The sequence below is a fragment of the Diaphorina citri genome, unplaced genomic scaffold (genome assembly GCF_000475195.1).
Source record: "Diaphorina citri unplaced genomic scaffold, Diaci psyllid genome assembly version 1.1 scaffold221, whole genome shotgun sequence".
In the NCBI taxonomy this organism is placed as follows: domain Eukaryota; kingdom Metazoa; phylum Arthropoda; class Insecta; order Hemiptera; family Psyllidae; genus Diaphorina; species Diaphorina citri.
In genome coordinates this window covers 10,846-34,459 of record NW_007377658.1, presented here as the reverse complement: position 1 = coordinate 34,459, position 23,614 = coordinate 10,846, and the positions used below count along the sequence as shown (strand labels likewise).

The window sequence follows — 23,614 nt, the reverse complement described above, 5'->3', positions numbered from 1 at the left end:
CATTTTTTTCTGCAATAATATTGTGTCGTTAATTTTTATTATGTACAAGGGTGGATCAGAAATGAGACTTCCGTGTCAACAGGGTCATCTTATTCGATTCCCGCCCGGAGCGGATTTTATCCTGATGGGATAATGTTCGTTCTCGGAACGGCTGGCTTTTGTTTTTCATTAGAGATTTCATTTAAATTGTTTTTTCGTCCCACTTTTGTTCTTTTTCCTTTGTAACTTTTTACTATTATTTTTTATGAGATGAATTGAACATTTTTTTCTGCAATAATATTGTGTCGTTAATTTTTATTATGTATAAGGGTGGATCAGAAATGAGACTTCCGTGTCAACAGGGTCATCTTGAAATACATTTTGTCCTGTGAGAATGTGACTGCACCGAGAAGTCTTGAACATATCTAGACTATCAGGTGCCTCTCTATGGTAGAATGTGATCTTGTATAATAAGAATCTTACCTGTCGTTCTGGTGTAGTAATAGTAAATCGTGAACTTTGACGTCACGGCATACGCTCCCGTACGCCATGACGTCATAATTCATGACTCCCGCTTTGTTTGTTTGTGCGCAAGCGTTTCTGCGCATTTTGACGTGAAATCTGACGATGTGACTGCACCGAGAAGTGTTTTAGCATTCTCGAAGGAACAAACACTTGACATCTTGGACCTAGCCTAGTGTTGCATTTTTAGTCCACTTTATGAAACCAGTTTGGGAAATTTTTGCGCTTAGCTCTGATTCAGGTTTATTCAAACTCTGTTTCCTGTTAATATAGACCGAGCGGCACTTCGAACTCTTGACGTTTTTGCGCCTCCCGGCACGCTTGATTCAGTTATTGGCAGGGTATTCAATGGAAATGAAATTTACATTCTATACCTATCTTTTTTTCTGAGCCACCCTAAATTCCATGCCATGTCCACTCTCAATGGATCTTGGTAGGTAATATCTTTCTTTTTATTTATGCTAAGGTACTTTAAAAAGTTTACTGTGTTTAATATTTAAGGATTAGGTTAAAAAAGAGCGTATGTATTTTATTTTTGCTCGTAAAAATGAGAATATTTTTGATACTTTGATGGCAAAGTAAAGAAACTCAGACTGGAGTCTACCACCTCATGTGACAAGCTGTTACACCTGAGCTTGCTCGGAGAACGTTTGGGCATAGGCTCCGAGAACGTTCACTAGTAACAATAGAACAGTTGCGCTTACTTAGGTGATGTTTCAAAGTCATAGAGCAGGAAAAATGAGGACCAACGGATGTTGGTGACTTTGAGAAACTTATTGAAATAAGGATGAGCGAATTCAGAATGGCAGAAGGTATATATGAAGATGTTTTTGGAGAAACAGCCGAATTTTCCAGGAGAGACATTGACATTATAAAAAGCATCGCCACTAAAATGGGATTGACGTGTACAGTGGATAAGAACATTGTTGTGAGCAAGACAATTTGATTTGCATCTACATGTAAAAGGTGACTATTCCGAGGGTCTGGCTAGAGGACGTTAAACAGAGAGTACACTAGCGTCTGGCTGTGGGACTATAAACAGAGAGGAGAACAGCTAACCCTAACCAGCCTAGCTAGCTGGCAGTTTCAAAGGGTTCTCCCTGCTTTTAAAGAATAAGCACAAGTCCTCACGATAGTTGACTGCGGTTCAGGATGAGCCAGCTAATACGAAAAATTGGGAATGCAGACTTGGCCTTAATTTTCTGATCTCACCACTTTTAAGGGCCGACATTTTTGGATAGGAACTTGTCTTTAACTCTGCCAACACCATTCGGCGAAAGCTAAAGCCGCTTACACAACAACAACCAACGGGATTTTTCTTTTCTTCTACGATTCTAGATCCCGAGATTAAATCGGATTTTAAAAAATAACCGGTAATATCGTGAACTTTGACGTCACGGCATACGCTCTCGTAGGCGATGACGTCACATCAAATGTCTCGAGCAAAGCTCCCTCGCAGGCAACACATTAATCTGTTTGTGCGCATGCATTTCTGCGCAATTCATGTTTGTGCGCTTACTTTTCTGCGCATCTCCTGAAGTCTGACGTCAGAGTTCAGGACTCTGACGGAAAATAAAAATTGAATTTTCGACCTTTTACAGTTATTATTTCGGAGTTTTGACCTCATTTGGATTTTTCACAACTTTTTACATAGGAATCGACCATTTATTAATATTTTTTACCCATTTGCAACTGCTCCATTGCTTGTAATATGAGGTGGTAGAACCTAGTCTCATTTGATTAATATTTTATTCTGACGCTCTGTTTTCTTTTCACCGAGGTAGATTGTTTTCAGAATTCCTGTCTCACCCTGTTGGTATAGTGGTAAACTGGTAAAGATCCTCGCCTGGTATCTAAGTAGGAGGGGGTGGGTTCGATCCCGCCCGAGTTATGGAATTTTATACTCAACATTGTTTGAGAATTTACATGCCAGCCTAGTTAGCTTGGTTGGTGGCGCGTCTGCCTTGTAAGCGCTAGGCCGCGGGTTCGATTCCCGCCCGGGGCGGGATTTTATCCTGATGGGTAATGTTCGTTCGAAACGGCTGGGTTTCCTCCTATCCTGTCTTCCTTCTCTCTTCGATTAGACCCTAGCAGTTATAGTTCCCTCTGTTAAACCTCTGAAAAAAGAGAGAATTTACATATCGAAGCAAAAGTATTATACTCCAGAGTTCTTTTTTGCCAGCCTAGTTATCTTCGAGGGTACCTTGTAAGCTCTGGGTTGCGAGTTCGATTCCTGAAAGTATTTTCCTAGGATAAGAAAAACCTAGGTACGTGATAAATTTAAAACATGGTTAAATTAGAGTAGTTAAGGTATTTATTTTGATTAATAGGTATACTTATGATAATGTTTTATACAATAGAAAGAGTTTAATAGTAATTAAAATGAGCTCAATACACACACAAGAGCTCTCCTTTATTTACAAATTATAGGACTGATAATATTTTCCTTTGTCCCCTCGATTATAATAATAAGATTATGATTATTTTACCATTTAGGATTTGGTACGGAAAGATAAAATAGAACATAAAATGGTGGGTTCACTTACGGGAAAAAATAATAGCGCATACACAGAGTTTGAGAAGCTAGACGAAAAATAACAACACCAAAAGCTGTGCCAAATGCATAGATCGAAAATGAATGAAGATGTCTTTGAAGGAAGAGCCAATGTAAATGGAAAATGTACAGAAAATGACGTTTTTAATCGACCTCAAATATTATTATATTTGGTAGGGGTTTACCAGTCTCATGTTGAATCTAAGTATGTTGGTCCAATGATGGAGGTTTTTTTATGCATCTACTTTTGCACAGACGGGACAGGTCAACAAGAGTCTGTAATCTCGTGGGGTAAGACTTCTAGGGCATTTTAGGAGTAGAGGCACATCTCAGTCTGATCGAAATAGTAGTAGTGACTCAGTGAACTGTAGATATCACTTGGAAAAAGGCCGCACGGGATTGCGCTGACCCCGGCGCCCTTTAACTATTGAAACATTTTTTTCTTCTACAATTTATGAAATTAACCTAGATGCGATTGCTATAGCCCCTCTTTCTTGAACGGCCGAGTAAGATTCCATGCTTGGTTAGGATACAATCCGCGCCTGTATGTATCTACGCCACCGGAGACAGCTGTGTTTGGGTATATAATGGTCCACCCGTGGTTGGTATTTAGGTTGGGACAGCGCCGAAGCAGATTGGGTTGAAACTCAATTACCGGTGGCTGCAGTTGGTTGGGGAGGTAACTCAGTGGGCCGAAGATCTAGCGACTATATTGGTATCATGACTCATACGTTCTCGTGGTGCAGCATTCGTTTTGAAAGTCAAGCGCTCATCTGAACAAAAATAGATCGACATGAGTCTCTTGTAGGCCGGGGTTCGATTCCCGCGTCGGTATTTTACTCCGATGGCTTTGCGTTTTTTTTTTTTTTTTTGTTTGTACAGATATCGCTTTCGCAAGAGCCTTTTACAGGGAGTTTTTATACTCTTAATTACCCGTAGACTGCACTTAGGATTGAACTATTCACCTATACTAAACAAGTTGCTACCTTAAACATCAAGTACCCCGTGGCTGAATGTTTGTGTGTCAGAGACTAGGCGATAATACAAGATGTCATGTGTAGCAATCTCAATATACTGTCAATGTGGCTGCAATGTCAATGTGTTGCGTGTCAATGCGTCGAAAAGCAGTATTAGGGTGTAATGATTACTAAGACATACGCCGTGGGCTTCATAGATAGTAAATGACAGCATATCGTAAGATAGTATTGGATAATAAATCTCTTACGTCTATGCTCTGTTAGTTTGGGACAGCGCACGAAGACAGATGGGTGAAACTCCAATTACGTGGATGCAGTTTAGGTTGGGACAGAGGTAAGCTGCACTGAGAGATCGGCGTATACAGTCACATAGCTGATCTGACATACGTTCTACACGCATACGTTGGCAAAGTCCAGCAAAACATCGAAACAAACTACGATGAAAATGAGAGTCCTCTTAGGGCGACGGGGGTCGTCCGCCGGGGCGCGTTTCTACCTGATGAATAATGTTCGTCTCGGAACGGCGCTGGCTTTCGCCTATCCTGTCTTCTTCACAATGATCGAAATTGGTGGAGAGGCTTCGTACATCGACCCGTCCCATGATGGAACGATTATGGATATTGGTTTTGATTGGGATAATGTTCGTTCTCGGAACGGCTGGCTTTCTCCTATCCTGTCTTCCTTCTCTCTTCGATTTCGGGACGATAGGGCATGCTACCACACAGACCACATGCGTCTAATGTGGCATTGCTACGAAATAAGAACGGCGTGGTTAGCTTGGTTGGTAGCGCGCCTGCCTTGTACGCGCTAGGCCGCGGGTTCAATTCCCACCCGGGGCGGATTTCACCCTGAGCGGATAAGATTCGTCCTCGGAACGGCTGGCTTTTTTCTATCCTGTCTTCCTTCTCTCTTCGATTTGGCACGATAAGACCTTTGTTACGGTTCGTTCTAAATTTATTGATTTGATTCCAAATCTCTTTTACATTTTTTTATGATTGCCAATTTATCACCACTTTGATGTGTAAACAAAACATAGTTAGGTACATACCTTACTGCTTAGAACTTTACTAAGCATACTCTCTCTCTCCTTTTCCTCCATCTCCTCAAACCTTACTGTTTTGCCAATTTATCACCAATTTGATGTGTAAACACAACATAGTTAGGTACATAGGTATGTTCTTTATAAATCCAAGACAGGATCTAATAAATCATGGGTCTTTTTATGACTTTGGAAACAAACAATAAGAATCTTACCTGTCGTTCTGGTGTAGCACATGCGTCTGATGTAGCATTGCTACGAAATAAGAACGGCGTGGTTAGCTTGGTTGCTAGCGCGCCTGCCTCGTAAGCCCTAGGTCGCGGGTTCGATTCCCACCCGGGGCGGATTTCACCCTGACGGATAAGATTCGTCCTCGGAACGGCTGGCTTTTTTCTATCCTGTCTTCCTTCTCTCTTCGATTTGGCACGATAAAACCTTTGTTACGGTTCGTTCTAAATTTATTGATTTGATTCCAAATCTCTTTACTTTTTTTTATTGATTGCCAATTTATCACCAATTTGATGTGTAAACAAAACATTGTTAGGTACATAGGTATGTCCTTTTTAAATCCAAGACAGGATCTAATAAATCATGGGTCTTTTTATGACTTTGGAAACAAACAATAAGAATCTTACCTGTCGTTCTGGTGTAGTAATACAGTTACACTCCACAAGTACTATATACATGAACATATCTAGACTATCAGGTGCCTCTCTATGGTAGAATGTGATCTTGGAGAGACCTAACTCATCCGGGAGATACATGTAGATATAACGGGCACCTGTCCAATCCTTCCAGGAGTCTACCATCACCTGGGAACAACAGGATAGAAGATTAGACAAGATCGGATTTAGAACTGGTGGTCCAAGAGTATAGGAGTCTGACTGGGGGATTTGTCTGGCTGGGGGGAATTCAAACAGGGAGTACACCAGCTTAATCTAGCTGGGGGGACTTTAAACAGGGAGTAGACCATCTTAGTCTGGCTGGGGGACTCTAAACAGGGAGTAGACCAGCCTGAAATTTCCCTTGCTGAAGAAACAGCAAAGGTTGAGTTAGTGTTGGGAATAATCGATTATGATAATCGATTAATCGATTATTATTGATAATCGTAATCGTAATCGATTATAAAAAATAATCGGATAGGAAAGGGGGAGGAAGAGAAGAGAGAGAGAGAGAGGGAGGGGAGGGAGAGGGAGGGGAGAGAGTATCTGGATTGGGGAAGGAGAATATCTAAAGTTTCAAACTTTAAGGATTCTCTATTTTTAAGTGCGACACTGTTACTTAACGCCCCAAGTTCAATTATGAGCGTATTATGACGTACAGAACATGGAAAATAAAACTATCTTGTTGAAAATAAATATCCTGGTATAACTTACTTCCTTGCTCTTATGTTAATATCTGAGGTAACGAATGGCAGGGACTTTTTTTTAAAGAGGTTTGACAGAGGGAACTGTAACTGCCAGGGTCTTATCGTCCCGAAATCGAAGAGAGAAGGAAGACAGGATAGGAGAAAGCCAGTCGTTCCGAGAACGAAGATTATCCCATCAGGATAAAATCCGCCCCGGGTGCGGGAATCGGACCCGCAGCCTAGCGCTTACAAGGCAGATGCGCTACCAACCAGGCTAACTATGAAACACTTGTCGTGAGCTTCACGCGATTTTTTATCGAATACCCTGTATGTGCAATGTAATTTAAATGAAAGTGTTCCCACTACACACGACACGATTTTTTTCCGAACAAGTGGAAAAGAGCCTCAAGATATTAAGGTACTTCCATACTTGATCGATCACTAATCACTATAGACCCACCTTGTATGTTCAAATTGGACAATACAGTATACACCACAGCTTGCTTTCTAATCGTTAGGTCGCGGGTTCGATTCCCGCCCGGGGCAAACTTTATCCGAAAGAACGAAACGTATTATAAGGTTCGTACTCAGAACGGCGAGCTTTCTATCCTGTCTTATTAAACGATTAGATCAAACTTTATTTACAGAATAAATGTTTACAAATGGCAAATGGTAACATAATGTATAGGTACAAAATAAAGTTTGATCAAGGGTGGGGTTAATGCCTATGGCATTCTCTTTTTGTCTTCCCTGAATACTTCCATATTTGATCGATCACTAATCACTATAGACCCACCTTGTATGTTAAAATTAGACAATACAGTAAACACCACAGCTTGCTTTCTAATCGTTAGGTCGCGGGTTCGATTCCCGCCCGGGGCAAACTTTATCCGAAAGAACTAAACGTATTATAAGGTTCGTACTCAGAACGGCGAGCTTTCTATCCTGTCTTATTAAACGATTAGATCAAACTTTATTTACAGAATAAATGTTTACAAATGGTAACATAATGTATAGGTACAAAATAAAGTTTGATCAAGGGTGGGGTTAATGCCTATGGCATTCTCTTTTTGTCTTCCCTGACGAAATTTTTGGTTGCGTAATGCGTAATTGCGTTTGGATAGGGGCCTTACGATATATCGATATGTTGTTAGAGTTCCTCCTCTCTTCGGTTTCGGTAAGATTAAACCTCCGTTCTTACAGTTCCCTCTATCAAACCTCTTAAAACAAAAAATCAACAAACATAAAATGATGTGTATGTAATGTGTGTTTTATAAGGCTAGCACATCTTTCAAGAGGAGAATGAAAATAAAAACATGTTATAAACATCAAAATTCTCAATAGGATTCATCACTATTAACATCAACACCTACTGTAACCTACCTACTTCTTGAAATGCACAACTCAAACAATATTTTAACTCATCAAAACAACAAGATGTTATCACATATACACATGTAAACACCAAGACACATAATCTACAAAAGCAATCAATGAGAGGAAATTGCTTTCTGATATAAGTGGATGCAGGAGTTCTCATATAAGGACATAGGATTTCTGATATAAGTGCCCGTATATATAGATAAAGGAAGCGAGGGTGTGGTATTTAGTGTGAACATGATCTATCAAATCCTGTCTGAATACCTATTATCAAAAACATAGGTACCTACCTACCTATGTTTCTTAACTCAAATAGGTAGGTAGGTACCTACTCATCAATTTTTAATGAAGATCAACATCAAACTTCATTTCATCAAACCCCTAATCAAACTCGGTTACAATTTCTTACGTTTGTGAATAATATAATATCTACGAGTATTCTTTGTTTAAAGTTTGGTTGAAATGTACAACTCGTAGTAACTTGATGAAGGTCAATCAGAAAAAAAATTCGAACCGAAAAAAACTACATTCCTATACTGCGGAAAGTAACATCAATAATGTCATATTTGTCATATAAAAACTCATTCAACAAGTTTTTTTTTTTTCTAGGGAAACAATTTATTCAATACTTACAAAAGTTCTTTTCAAATTCTTTGTCATATTCTACGAGTAAGAGGCTTTCTATCCCAAAAAAAGGACACACACACGGACCAATGGCCAAAACTTTGGATTTAGGCTCTAGGAACGTGTTTTGGCACTAAAAACTGACCTTGGAAAATTTGACCCGATTACATTACTTTCCTTCCTATAAGGATAAGAAATTTCTTATCCTATAGGATAAGGAAAGTAATAAAAAGTTTCCTACCTACTCATCATCCATCTAAGATTCGAGGACAAAATAATTTAGTACCTAGGTAAGCTGTAAGGATAAGCATAAACTTTCCAATTCCTATGGCATTAGACATGATGACATACAGAAGAAGTCAAGAAGGCGTCACGCTAACAACACGAACCCATGTAATATCCTTGACCTTATTGCATCCCTTTATATTCCACCCCCTCAGTCCATTCCCCCCACATCTACCTTTAGTAACAGCTTTGCCTAGTTAGAGGAACTAGAAAAAAAATTCATCCCTGAAATTTCTCCGAGAAATAATCAAATGGCATGAAAAATTCTATACCCAAAATATCTTCGAAAAAATTATTTGGGTTGTTTTTTTTTAACTTTTTTCTAAGAGGTTTGATATAGGGAACTATACCTAACTGCTAAGGTTTTATCATCCCAAAAGCGAAGGGAGAAGAAAGGATAGGAGAAAGCCGTCCGTTCCGAGAACAACATTATCTGTTCCGCCCCGGACGGGAATCGAACCCGTGACCTAACGCTTACAAGTTATTGTACAAGGCAGTGTCTTAACTCGACAATTTTGAATTTAGTCTGTCTGTTTTTCCACAATGATTCCCAAATAGTTTGTCCAAAATTGATGAAATGTGGCAAACATGTTTAACACCCAAAGGACGTTTCATCATTAGACTTTGGGGTAATTAGATTCTGGAGAAAGTAGGGGACCCCCAAAATCTCAAGAGGCGTTTTTTAGAGGTTTTACAGTTCGCTCAAGCACTTATCAGGTAATTAGATTCTGGAGAAAGTAGGGGACCCCCAAAATCTCAAGAGGCGTTTTTTAGAGGTTTTACAGTTCGCTCAAGTACTAATCAATTCAAAGGCCTCACCTCCTTTCTCTCTAGTTTCCAACAGAAGACCCTTGGGTATATGCGCTCGTAGTGCTTTCCTGAGTACTGTCTGTTGCTCCTTGTAGTTGACTTTGTCCTCAGTGGAGTTAGTGGATGTGACGAATGAGTAGACAATCAGAAGACCCTTGGGTATATGAGCTTGTAGTGCTTTCCTGAGTACTGTCTGTTGCTCCTTGTAGTTGACTTTGTCCTCAGTGGAGTTAGTGGATGTGACGAATGAGTAGACAATGAGTGGACCCTTTGGCTTCTCCTCCTCACCACCTGGGAACATTAGAAATAGACAATAAAATTACAATAGAAAATGCATTAAAATATTGTAATACAAAATACATTAGAATTACACAATAAATTAAAATTAGAATAGAGAATACATTAGAATTAGAGTAAAAACTATGTACATTAGAATAAGATAACTCATAGAGCTTTTAAGAACCTTTCTTTTCTTAGCAGGGATAGCACACTTCTTGGGCAAAAGGCTTTCCTGATGCTGAATGTTGTTAAGAATCGGTATTGGCTCCAATTAAGTTAAACTTAAATTTCATTGGCCAAAGTAAAAACAAAGGTTTGATAAAGGGAACTGTAACAATGGAGGTCTTATCGACCCGAAATCTAAGAGAGAAGAAAGACAGGATAAGAGAGAGACGTTCCGAGAACGAACCGTATCTGTTTAAGTTCGCCCCGAACCGGAATCGTTGCCAGAATACCGCCACACTTACGTGATCTATAAAACCTTTCCATGTTTATGTTGAGCATGGATGCTTGTCGGTTCGATTCCCGCCCGGGACGGTTATTATCCTTAACAGATGAGGTTTGTTCTTGAAACGGCTGGCTTTCTCCTATCCTGTCTTCCTTCTCTCTTCACTTTCGGGACGATAAGACCTTAGCATTAGCAACTACAGCTCCCTCAGAAAGAAATGCTCGTCACAAATGTTATCGTCACCAGGGTGTAAAAGCTAGAGACGTCTGTTAATATTAAGTTGATGTAAACATGTCAAAATGACGTCCGAGCTTATAACCTTGCGTGTTAAGCAACTTTCGACATGGCAAAATGTCACAATATGTGTACATATAACTTGTCACCAGCCAGCACGCCTTTATTGCAAACAACCAAAGAAACGAATACCTAAGAATTAAAAATCAGTATAAAGATCGAACCTTATTCCTCAAAATCACGAATATTTCTACGATTTTACTACCGACTGAACAACAGTTAGGAACAATGTAAACACTCTTAGCCAAAAGAACGGATATGAAATTAAGAAGCTACCACCATAGCGATGGTGTTTTAGAAAACAAAACAAGGATATTACACGGATATTAGATCACGAAAAATTCTACGATTCTACTACCGACTGAACAACAGTTAAGAACAATGTAAACACTCCTAGCCAAAAGAACGGATATGAAATTAAGAAGCTACCACCATAGCGATGGTGTTTTAGAAAACAAAACAAGGATATTACACGGATATTATTGAAATTAAGAAGCTACCACCATGGGCGATGGTGTTTTAGAAAACAAAACAAGGATATTACACGGATATTATAGGAGTAGGTACTACACGGATATTATAGGGTTATAGGAGTACTACACGGATATTATAGGGTTCTAGGATAGAACTACTACTAATACTACTACTCGTATAATAGGATGTAACACAACTCCTTATAGTAATTTCGGTAGAGCGCTATTAATCCGTCATATCCTACCAGGGGCGGCTCCTGTGAAAGGGGCCGGGCGGGGGCGGCATAAACCAGAAAACGAAACTCGCCTAGAGAGCGCAAACTAGCCTCACTGGGTCTATCATTGTAAGTTTTCTTTTCTCCCTCTATTCCTTCCTTTCTCTCTTTCTCCCTACTATTTACTAACTCCCTTTCTCTCTTGAGAAAGATATCTTTGTAGAGTACAGAACATGGTGTTGGGGGATTTCCCCAATCAAATTCGGGATTCGGGTATCCCAATGTTCGATCTTGACTAGGTAGGTACATACGATGTATTTGTTTAGGCTAATCAGGCGAAAAAACTTAGGACCAGTTTTTTTCCCTCTTCTCCCTCTCCTCTTCTTCGTTTACTAACGCGTAATTTCTTCATCATGCGGAGCTAAGTGCGAATATAATTAAACATAATTCATTAACGATACGTCTTATCATTAATTTTTGCAACTGTATGCTTTGTTTTAGAAGAAGAATGTGTAATGGTGTAATGTGTAATGGCGATATATCATTATGTGATATATCTTATGTGTAAGTAGTAAGTAATGTGTTGCAGACGAATCTAGATGAAATTAATTGGGCCGCGGGATCTAAAGTCTCCTACTTGGTATGTCTTGGTACAAATTTTGCACAATACTGTTTGATTTGAATTAGATTGAAGAAAAATATGTAATAACCGAGTCCGTTTGAAGTTATCCTCACGTGGCCGAGTGTACCCCGTATTTCAAACACAGAGGCTAAAAAAATTGACTATGCTGGGAATTGAACCCGGAACCTACGGCCTGCAATCGTTGGGCCATACTACCGCCCGCGCTGGTTGCTATGACAAGCATATAAGATGTGACATATTGTACGCAATAATGCGAGTAACTATTTTCTTTGTGTATGTACAATAATGGGAGTAACGTAACTTGTGACATATGTATGATACATAACTGACCAGTTGACAATTCATACACTCATCATCTCCCATGTGTAACTGATTGAAGTCCCACTGGCGGAATTGTGATAAACCACTTGTCAGTAATAGGCTCTAATATTGGCGATCTGTATACAAGGTCCTTGGTTCAATCAACTTGGTGACCTTCCTATTTGTTGAGGTAGAGAACACAAAGCACAAGTCCTCACGATGGTTGACTGCGGTTCAGGACGAGCCAATTAAACACGGCTAGAGACCATCACCCCGGTGTATGGCAGATACAAAAAGATATCTTTCCTTTACTCTGCCATCACCATTCGGCGAAAGCTAAAGCCGCTACAACAACAACCAACGGAATTTTTCTTTTTCTTCTACGACTTCTAGATCCCGAGATAAATCGATTTAAAAAATACCGGTTGCAAGTGTGGTATGAAATTCAACGAAGCAATCAATAACTGGATCTTGACCCCTGCCTGTGTTATCAATTAACTTGAGTGTAACATATTTTATAGGGTGTTCTATGTTTGTGAGTGTCATACCATGTTTTTCTCTCTATCATTCTATCTATCTATCATTGTAAGTTTTCTTTTCTCCCTCTATTCCTTCCTTTCTCTCTTTCTCCCTACTATTTACTAACTCCCTTTCTCTCACTGACAATTGAATTATTCATACACTCATCATTTCCCATGTGTAACTGATTGAAGTCCCACTGGCGGAATTGTGATAAACCACTTGTCGGTAATAGGCTCTAATATTGGCGATCTGTATACAAGGTCCTTGGTTCAATCAACTTGGTGACCTTCCTATTTGTTGAGGTAGAGAACACTTATCATATTGTGATGATCCCCAGTCTGACGTCATTAGTCTGAGAGATGTATCACTTGTATCAGGCTGTTAGGTGTCACTTGTTACTGATCTCAAATACAGAGGACCTATATCTTTTTGTGTGATGGGGGATTAATTGCTAAGGTCTTAAGACCGTGTTTTACGAATTCGGAGTTGGCATCAATTCTGGATTCAACTGGGTAGGTATTAAGTATAGCCCACTTCTAGATTGATCTCAATTCTGATTTGGTAAACTCCGCTCTTAGTGACGGGGGGTTTTACCCACCATTCGGTGACAAGCTACCTACAGCTCACATTAACACCACCCTGCCTGTGGGGGCCAGGAAAAGCCAGATGGTTACTTATCCAGATATTAACGACGCGTAACGTTGCTTAACTTCAGTGATCCATTTGGAACTGGTGTATTGAACGTATCTATATCTATCAATCTACATAATTATGTACAGTACTTACACGTTTTGTTGAGTAAACTGAAGGACTCCCTCGGAAAACTTTAAAAACCTTACATACCTAACCTTTGTGAGGGTTTGTTCTTTGTTGTGACGTCAAAGTATTGCGAAATGTGAAATACAAAGTTGTAGGTAACATTTGTTTTCAGGAAGATGTTTTTAGTAGAGTTTTCCTGCGCTTATTATGATATTATGTTGAGTTATTATTGTTAACTTGCAAATCATCTCTCATGCTGTCAGACTTCTATGTATGACGTCAATTTTAACATTGGGTTGGAACTAGAACTAATAATAGGGTCTGTATACATACTTCCATAGGATGATAATTTGTACATACGAGTATGTAGGTGCTTATTTATACTGCTCGAATAGGACTAAAAAGTCTCTTTACTTTAGCAGTAGGCTATTACTTGTGGTCAAAAATTTTAAATTACAGACATACGTAGGTATATTGAAGACGAAATTTCATATACCTAGGTATATCTCAGCTGGTATTGAAACACGCCCTGGGTTAATACAGAAGTAGGTACTTACCAGCTTACCAGAAAGTAACCCTTTGAAAGTTGAAATCTCGCAAATTTAGGGTACTTTTTTCACCACTCTTAACACAACGTTGTATGATTTCGTTTAGGAAATTTACGCGTCAGAATTTCGTTCGAGGAAAGATCAAAGAACGCAGCCAGGAAGGAAGAGGGGAGTGTGTATTCCGAGGGTCTGGCTAGGGGACGTTAAACAGAGAGTAGACTAGCGTCTGGCTGTGGGACTATAAACAGGGAGGAGAACAGCTAACCCTAACCAGCCTAGCTAACTGGGAGTTTCAAAGGGTTCTCTCTGCTTTTAAAGAATAAGCACAAGTCCTCACGATGGTTGACTGCGGTCCAGTACGAGCCAATTAAACATGGCTAGAGACCATCACCCCGGTGTATGGCAGATACAAAAAGATGTCTTTTCTTTACTCTGGCAACACCATTCGGCGAAAGCTAAAGCCGCTACAACAACAACAACCAACGGAATTTTTCTTTTTCTTCTACGACTTCTAGATCCCGAGATAAATCGATTTAAAAAATACCGGTCTGTGACCTCCTACATGCCAGTCAGTTGCTGAATATTTGAATAACAATTTGGTGACGATGTTGATTTGGTATCTACTTTCAGACATGTATTTCCATATTGTCCTGCTCTCAGGGGTGAAAAGAAATCAACTCAGAGGTTCTCTAGTGTAAAAGCAATATATCCATGATCTTTATTTTACTTTGAAACAGCACATTCAAGGGAAAAAGATGAAAAAACTCAATCGGAAAATTCAGAGGGAGGTGTCTACGTGACAAAACTTACATTATTATTATTTTTAATAAAATTTCAAAATCAAAACAAACAATGACCTTGAAAAATATACCCCGCGAAAATTCAAAAAATTCAAAAGATTCTCGTCATTTCTGACACATATTCTAGAATCCAGTTCAGTCTAAAGCCCGATACACAAGCTACTACTTTACTCTATTTTCCGTGTCCGCAAAACCGGACAACGCAGCTACATGCCAGTCTGTTGCTGAATATTTTTGAATAACAATTTGGTGACAATGTTGATTTGGTATCTACTTCCAGACATGTATTTCCATATTCTAGAATCCAGTTCAGTCTAAAGCCCGATACACAAGCTACTACTTTACTCTATTTTCCGTGTCCGCAAAACCGGACAACGCATCTTCTTCTTCTTCTTCTTCTTCTTCTTCTTCTTCTTCTTCTTCTTAGCATTTTCCTTCTTAAATAGAGTCGGCGTTTCTTGTCAGTCCCTTCCAGGCAGCCCTATTGTCTACCTCATGCCCTGTTAAATTTTTCTCACTCAAGTCTTGATTCACACAATCCTTCCACCTTTTCTTCGGCCTCCCTCGCCCTCACCCTGACTTTCAAGTTGCTCTTCCATAAGAATATCAGAACCTTCTTCTTACTCTTCTTCTTTTTCTTCTTCTTCTTCTTCTTCCTTTTCTTCTTCTTCCTAGCCTTTTCCTACTTAAATAGGGTCAGCGTTTCTTGTCAGTCCCTTCCAGGCAGCCCTATTGTGTACCTCATGCCCTGTTAAATTTTTCTCACTCAAGTCTTGATTCACACAATCCTTCCACTTTTTCTTCGGCCTCCCTCGCCCTCACCCTGACTTTCAAGTTGCTCTGCCATAAGAATATCAGAACTGATCTTTATTTACATGCAAAAATGTAAATGCAGTTTCTTTGTGTTATTATGTCACAACTTTGGTGCTCACTGCAGCATTGTAGGATTTTCCCAGAATTGATGTTTATTTACATGCAAAAAGTCACATTTCATATCTGTTCTCTGTCCGGCAGGAATGTGTGACCCAGCTCAGAAGGGAGTCAACACTGATCTTTATTTACATGCAAAAAGTCACATTTCACATCTGTTCTCTGTCCGGCAGGAATGTGTGACCCAGCTCAGAAGGGAGTCAACAAGTCATACGGTACAGATGATGGATTCAAGGGGGAAGTCACATTTCATATCTGTTGACTGTTCTCTGTCCGGCAGGAATGTGTGACCCAGCTCAGAAGGGAGTCAACAAGTCATACGGTACAGATGATGGATTCAAGGGGGAAGCCTCCCTATGTGGTCAGTCCATAGTTGCTGTAGCTGAACAAATGGTGCGGAGTAATCAGCTGTATAATGGTCGTGCTAGTGATGATACATTCAATGCTACAGGTAAGTTCACCTAACCACTATCAATGTGGTTAGGTGAAATGAAGAGCTGAGTAAAAGTTCCTAAGTAGGCGTCCACAAGCGGAGTCCTCGACCATAGCCTAGTCTATAAATGAACTTGTAGCCAAAACCAAATGTCCGCCCGAAGCAATCACCCTAGCAAGAGCTGATTGAGACGCTGACGAAAGACGCCGACTCCGTCTACGTCTGAACACGGGAAAAGGCGAAGAAGAAAAAGAATGGAGGAGTTGCAATTGGGAAAATATTATTAATAAAAGGTCGATTCCTACGTAAAAAGTTGTAAAAAATTCGAATCTGGGGTCAAAACTCCGAAAAAGTAACTTTAAAAGGTCGAAAATTAAATTTTTAATTGCCGCTCTAATGAAAAAGTTCAAAGAGTTGTGACGGTTAGGTGAAATGAAGAGCTGAGTAAAAGTTCCTAAGTAGGCGTCCACAAGCGGAGTCCTCGACCATAGCCTAGTCTATAAATGAACACTTGAAATACGCCTATGAAGAGACAGCCAAAGATACTACAAACGTAGAGAATTCATGCAGAAATTTTCCCTCAAAAAAAAAAAATGAGTACAAGAAGCCTAGTCTCGACCCAGGAGAAAATAAACAAACCATACTAATAAATAAAAGCGTCCTCAACGGAGCCTTGGCCATAGCTCCGACCATAATACCGACCCTTACAGAAAATTGAAAAACTGAGCCTAGTATTTTTTTTTTTATAAATGAACACTTGAAATACGCCTATGAAGAGACTGCCAATGATACTACAAACGTAGAGAATTCATGCAGAAATTTTCCCTCAAAAATAAAAAAAAAATATTGAGTACAAGAAGCCTAGTCTCGACCCAGGAGAAAATAAACAAACCATACTAATAAATAACAAGCAGGGTCCGTCCCTCCGGGAATTTTTTAGCCCGTAGTGATTAGAGAAAATCAGTACCTATGTACCTACCAATACTTACTTTCCGTGTCCGTGAGATAGGCAAATAGGCATGGCATCTATCTCACTGGGGTGGAAGGCTTGGAGTTTAAACCCTTTGGACTCCCAGCAACAATTAATACACTCCCAGAAACAATGACTTAATAATATACCCATACAACATGAGTATAGTTTTTACCTTGTTGAAACTGTTGTCCAGGCTTTTGAATCCAAGCATAATGTAACCTTTGTGATGAGGAGAAGGTACAGACCAGGACGTAAGCTGATCCTCTGGTGTTATACATCTGACTTCTCTGTACACACCTGGAAACCAAAACAAAAGTGATATAAAGTAACTTCAGCGGTAGGTGTAGGTATGTAGAATAAAATAGAATATCACACCTACCTTGGTTAGATAAACTTTCTTCGTTCACTGTATACAAATAGGGACCACATTATTACTAACCTAACCTAACCTAAATAAATAAATGCCGTTTCTTTGTGTTATTATAAAATAAACTCCGGGAATCGAACCCGGGTCTCCCGCATGCAAGGTGAGCGGCAGTGACCACCACGCCATGGGAGCTGTCAATAAGGACCACATTGGGGATTACGGGTTGAATAAAAGGACCTTAAGGTGTGTACGGCAGTGACCACCACGCCATGGGAGCTGTCAATAAGGACCACATTGGGGATTACGGGTTGAATAAAAGGACCTTATTATTCTTATCATTGTGTTATTATAAAATAAACTCCGGGAATCGAACTCGGGTCTCCCGCATGCAAGGTGAGCGCAGTGACCACCACGCCATGGGAGCTGTCAATAAGGACCACATTGGGGAATACGGGTTGAATAAAAGGACCTTAAGGTGTGTACTACCTACCTATCATTACCTGTTGTTTTTTAGTCCGTCCTTCCTTTATTATTACTAATAATAAAAGGTATAGTGTAAAATCAAAAAATCAAATCAAGAATGATAATAAACTGAATATTGAACAAATTAGGTAAGTACATAGGTCAACTGATTTTCTCTAATCACTACGGGCTAAAAAATTCCCGGAGGGACGGACCCTGCTTGTTACTTTATTGTCACTCTCTACTACCACCTATTAATTTACATTTACCCTTCTTTTTTTTCCTAGTTAAGCAAGGTCTTTTTACTGAATTGTTAGTTGTATGTATTACTCTTTAACCGATCAAATATACGAGACCTTGTTTAGACTGCTGGGGTAAAGGGACTTTTCAGTCCTATTCGGGCAGGATAAACAAGGTATCCTAGTTAAGCAAGGTCTTTTTACTGAATTGTTAGTTGTATGTATTACTCTTTAACCCATCAAATATACGTTCTATTCTATTCTACACATCTGCGTACTGCCAGGAGCGATAGAACGATGAATGCATCAGTTCTAATGGATCACTGAGCGTGAGCAACGTTGCGCATAGTTAGTATCCGTATCGGTGACCGGATGGAAGATTTCGACAATCGCGAGCTGCTGAATTTTCCCGGCCCCACTCAGGCTGCGTGAGATATTAATGTGAGGAGGCGGGTAGCTTGTCACTAAATCGGTGGTAAAACCCCCCCTTACTAAAAAGCTTGGCAGTTATAGGTACTATGACGTTAAACCTCTATGAAACTAAAAATCTGGTGTGAACATCACACGACTTTCCTTATCCTATTGAATGATGCTTATTTGAGTGTTCTTTTACCCTAACTTTTACATAAGCTAACTAGACTGGCTAATGAGAACTTTGAACTTAAAGATTTAAGTTTTATAACTCGTATGTGCATAGGTATTAGATTACTCGCTTCGTCCCCCTGTATAGGTTTCGCGGGGTGCAGGTTAGCTTCGCGGGGTAATAATAATTCTTCTTTAAAATTGAAAATTTTCGACTATGAGTGCGAACTAGCAATTCTTGCAAAAGGCTATAGAATACATAATTATGTACCAATGATATCACTTAACAATAGAATGATCGAACACTATAGGTATTAGATTACTCGCTTCGTCCCTCTGTGTATATGTAGGTTTCGCGGGGAGCAGGTTAGCTTCGCGGGGGAATAATAATAAAATTGAAAATTTTCGACTATCAGTGCGAACTAGCAATTCTTGCAAAAGGCTATAGAATACATAATTATGTACCAATGATATCACTTAACAATAGAATGATCGAACACTACATATATACCACTCACCTACGGCTAGCAACAATTTTCCATCGAACTCACTGAAAAAATTGATCTCGATTTTACGAAATGGCACCGGAGATGTCATTTCTTGACGGACGAAAACACTAAGCAGCTAAAACTATTACTTGAGTAAAAGAAAATCACTATGCTAAAAGAATAAATGAAAAACTAAACAACAAAAACTAATCAGCTAAAAACTATTTTTTACTTTCCTTATCCTATAGGAAGGAAAGTAATGTAATCGGGTCAAAATTTCGATGGTCAGTTTTTAGTGCCAAAACACGCAAAGAAAATCACTATGCTAAAAGAATAAATGAAAAACTAAACAACAAAAACTAATCAGCTAAAAACTATTTTTTATTAGCTATCTTGGTTAAAAAGAAATCATCTAAAAGAAGAAAGAAAACAAAAAATCAAATTTTATTTGATTGAATGCTATTTTATTTTAACAGTTTAAGGTTCAAGTAATTGCTGAAGACATGCAGAAAGAAAAAAACAGGAGAGAAAAAACAACCAAAAGTTGTTCACAGTGTTACAGACTTCTAAATTTCCTAAGGGTCTATTCAACAAATCCCCGAAACAAAATTAAATATTATGTACAAAATAATTCATAAAAACATGTAAATGTGTATAGAATCTATCTTGGTTAAAAAGAAATCATCTAAAAGAAGAAAGAAACAAAAATCAAATTTTATTTGATTGAATACTATTTTATTTTAACAGTTTAATGTTCAAGTAATTGCTGAAGACATGCAGAAAGAAAAAAACAGGACAGAAAAAACAATCAAAAGTTGTGCACAGTGTTACAGACTTCTAAATATCCTAAGGGTCTATTCAACAAATCCCCGAAACAAAATTAAATATTATGTACAAAATAATTCATAAAAACATGTAAATGTGTATAGAATTTAAATACGCACAATTTTCTTCAAGAAATTCGCGATGTTTGTTCGAATTCACACACAAAATACAGAGTTCACACACACATACAGCAAGGACGCGAAGAATTTTCATTCTGTTGATGGGAAACTCTCTGCCTTTGAACGAAGGCGGTTCATACCAGATATTACAGATTAGGTGAGGGTGTATTAGAAAGGAGGAAGAGGCGGAGGAGGAGGAGGAGAAGAAGAGCAGGAGGAGGGAGGGAGGGATGTTTGGAAGAGGGTGGGTGGGTTAATTCACAACAAAATACAGAGTTCACACACATACAGCAAAGACGCGAAGAATTTTCATTCTGTTGATGGGAAACTTTCTGCCTTTGGACGAAGGCGGTTCATACCAGATATTACAGATTAGGTGAGGGTGTAATAGAAGGGGGGGAGGAGAAGAGGAGGAGGAGAAGGAGGAGGAAGAGGAGGAGGAAGAGGAGGAGGAGAAGAGGGTGGGTGTGTTTGGGAGAGACGGGAGGTATAGACTCCATTGTAGACAAGGGATAATAAAGAGAAATAGTGGAGAGAAAGAAGGAAATATGCTCAAAAGCTACAAAGCTGATGCAATTCATAGGGTTTGGAAATATCCAGTATGAACTATGATTGAGCGGACGAAGCGAGGTCTAAGTTTGAACTCAGCCAGCCTAGTTAGACTAGTTAGCTTGGCCAGACTTCTTAGCAGGCCAGCCTAATTACCTTGGTACAGCAAAGACGCGAAGAATTTTCATTCTGTTGATGGGAAACTTTCTGCCTTTGAACGAAGGCGGTTCATACCAGATATTACAGATTAGGTGAGGGTGTATTAGAAAGGAGGAGGAGAAGAAAAGGAAGAGGGAGGGATGTGTTGGAAGAGGGTGGGTGTGTTTGAGAGAGACGGGAGGTATAGACTCCATTGTAGACAAGGGATAATAAAGAGAAATAGTGGAGAGAAAGAAGGAAATATGCTCAAAAGCTACAAAGCTGATGCAATTCATAGGGTTTGGAAATATCCAGTATGAACTATGATTGAGCGGACGAAGCGAGGTCTAAGTTTGAACTCAGTCAGCCTACTTAGTTGGAGGGTAGCTCGTTTCCCCTGTAACCGCTAGGTCACGGGTTCGATTCCCGCCCGGGGCGGATTTTATCCCGAACGGATGAGGTTTGTTCTCGGAACGGCTGGATTTCTTCTATCCTGTCTTCCTTCTTCGCTTTCGGAACGATAACACCTTAGCAGTTACAGTGAGTATTAATGCAACTATTTTCCCTTCAATATTGGCCTGTTCGGCTTCTGCTTATGTTTTTTTGTACATCTGTTTATTTAATCATAACTACCAAACGGTTCGTTCGGTTTCAAAGAAATTTGACAAATATATACATACATATGAACATCCTTACGTAAGGACCGTACATCCGTATCCAGAATATTTACAGATTAACAAACAGACCAAAAAAATCATTACCTTGGAAGGTAGCTCGCCTGAAAGCGCTGGGTCACGGGTTCGATTCCCGCCCGGCGCGGATTTTATCCTGAATAGATAAGGTTCGTTCCCGGAACGGCTGGCTTTCTTCTATCCTGTCCTCCTTCTTCGCTTTCGATAAATCCTTAGTAGTTACAGTGAGTTCTAACTCAACCATTTTCCCTTCAATATTGGCCTGTTCGGCTTTTGGTTATGTTATTGTCTATATCTGTTTTTTTGATCATAATTAAGTACCAAACGGTTCGTTTGATTTCGATGAAATTTGACAAATATATGAATATCCTTGAGTACGGAGCGTACAGCATGGCGTACCGTCGGTACACCCTTCTGTACGGACGGTACACCCTTGCACGTACGTATTATACCTACATTAGATGCTATAATGGTACACCCTTACAAATGAACGGTACACTCTAAGGATAGGAAACATTTACGGATTAACAACAGAAAAGGAAAAACATGGCACATTCTTCCAATTAACAAGTAAACAAGAAGAGTAAAGATTTTCGATTTTCCCATAATATCATGATTCATAGATGATATCAAAAGCATACAAACTTTTCCGTCTGGGTGTCTTTCTAATTCGTGGAAGAGAAGAAAATTAAATGGAGAAATTGGAGAAGAAGACACATCAAATGTCCCGAGCAAAGCTCCCTCGCAGGCAACGCATTAATGAGTTTGTGCGCATACGTTTCTGCGCAGTTCTTTCTGCTTCTCTGCTAGCGCGCTTGCATAGTGGCGCTACCTAACGGACGAAAAAAACAACCGTAAAGTCTGACGTCACACATATTTGAACTCTTTCATTAGAGGAGGGAAAAAGAAAGAAAAGACGAGTTGAAGTGGAAATTAGAAGAGGATAAGAAGGAGGAGGAGGAGGAGGAGGAGGAGGAGAGGGAGATGAGGAGAGGGAGAGGAAGGAGAAAGAGTAGGAGGAGTTGAAATGGAAATGGGAAGAAAAGGATAAGGAGGAGAGGGAGATGAGGAGAAGGAGAGGAAGGAGAAGAGAAGAAGAAAGAGTAGGAGGAGTTGAAGTGGAAATAGGAAGAAAAGGTGAGTTTTCCCAACTTTTTACATAGGAATCGACCATTTATTTAAAAATTTTACCCATTTGCAACTGCTCCATTATGAAACTTGAGTCTTGAGTTTTCCTGATGCTCAATGGTCAAACGGAAGTCTTTGATGTGGTTTCGCATTAGTCAGAGAACAATTTTCATAAACTCCAGAGTTGAAGCAACGTTGCGCATAGTTAGTATCCGTATCGGTGACCGGATGGAAGATCTCGACAATCGCGAGCTGCTGAATTTTCCCGGTCCCACTCAGGCTGCGTGAGATATTAATGTGAGGAGGCGGGTAGCTTGTCACTAAATCGGTGGTAAAACCCCCCCCTTACTAAAAAGCTTGGCAGTTATAGGTACTATGACGTTAAACCTCGATGAAACTAAAAATCTGCGCACTGCGGCAGCAACATGTCATGAACATTAGCGCAGTAGTGTTTATTAAATCATGTTTGGAAGAATCTGCCACGGCACGCAGATGTATGGTAACTTGTAACGTACCTTGGTGTAAGATTATATCGTTGGAGAGTTCTTCATTGAAAGTTGTCTTCTGCAAGGCGAATGGTTCTTCTTTGAAATGAACGACTGGGAATAAAACTGTAACAGAAAAGACAAAGTCACGGAAAGTGTGAGTCAAATACCTAAGCATGTGAACCAAGTCTCTAGGTATAAGATTTCTTGTGGCCCACAAATTCATAGACTGGTCGGTAGACTGGTTGGTTTAACTATGAATGTTTTTCACTCGTACCTAACATCTTGGCGTGTAGGTTTCGCGGGGTGCAGGTTAGCTTCGGGGTAATAATAATAAAATTGAAATTTTTCGACTAGGAGTGCGAACTAGCAATTCTTGCAAAAGGCTACAGAATACATAATTAT

The 23,614-nt window shown here is 39.6% G+C and overlaps 1 protein-coding gene across 1 annotated transcript; it reads right to left on the bottom strand.

Annotated features, from left to right (window-relative positions):
* Positions 1-297: 297 nt before the first annotated feature.
* Positions 298-23,387, bottom strand: LOC103506184. Its single transcript, XM_026821314.1, has 4 exons — positions 23,240-23,387; positions 17,308-17,432; positions 5,707-5,883; positions 298-462 (listed from the first exon to the last, which is right to left on the bottom strand). The coding sequence occupies exons 1-4, from the start codon at positions 23,385-23,387 to the stop codon at positions 298-300; spliced, it is 615 nt and encodes a 204-aa protein (XP_026677115.1).
* Positions 23,388-23,614: the final 227 nt, after the last annotated feature.

What these genes read in the sequence shown, in the direction of transcription:
- LOC103506184 (XM_026821314.1), bottom strand. Translation starts at nt 23,387, where the DNA reads ATGCTTAGGTATTTGACTCACACTTTCCGTGACTTTGTCTTTTCTGTT. An exon ending in TGGACAACAGTTTCAACAAG is followed by an intron (nt 5,884 to 17,307) that starts GTAAAAACTATA and finishes TGTTGTTCCCAG; the next exon opens with GTGATGGTAGACTCCTGGAA. An exon ending in TTACTACACCAGAACGACAG is followed by an intron (nt 463 to 5,706) that starts GTAAGATTCTTA and finishes CCAGAACGACAG; the next exon opens with GTAAGATTCTTATTATACAA.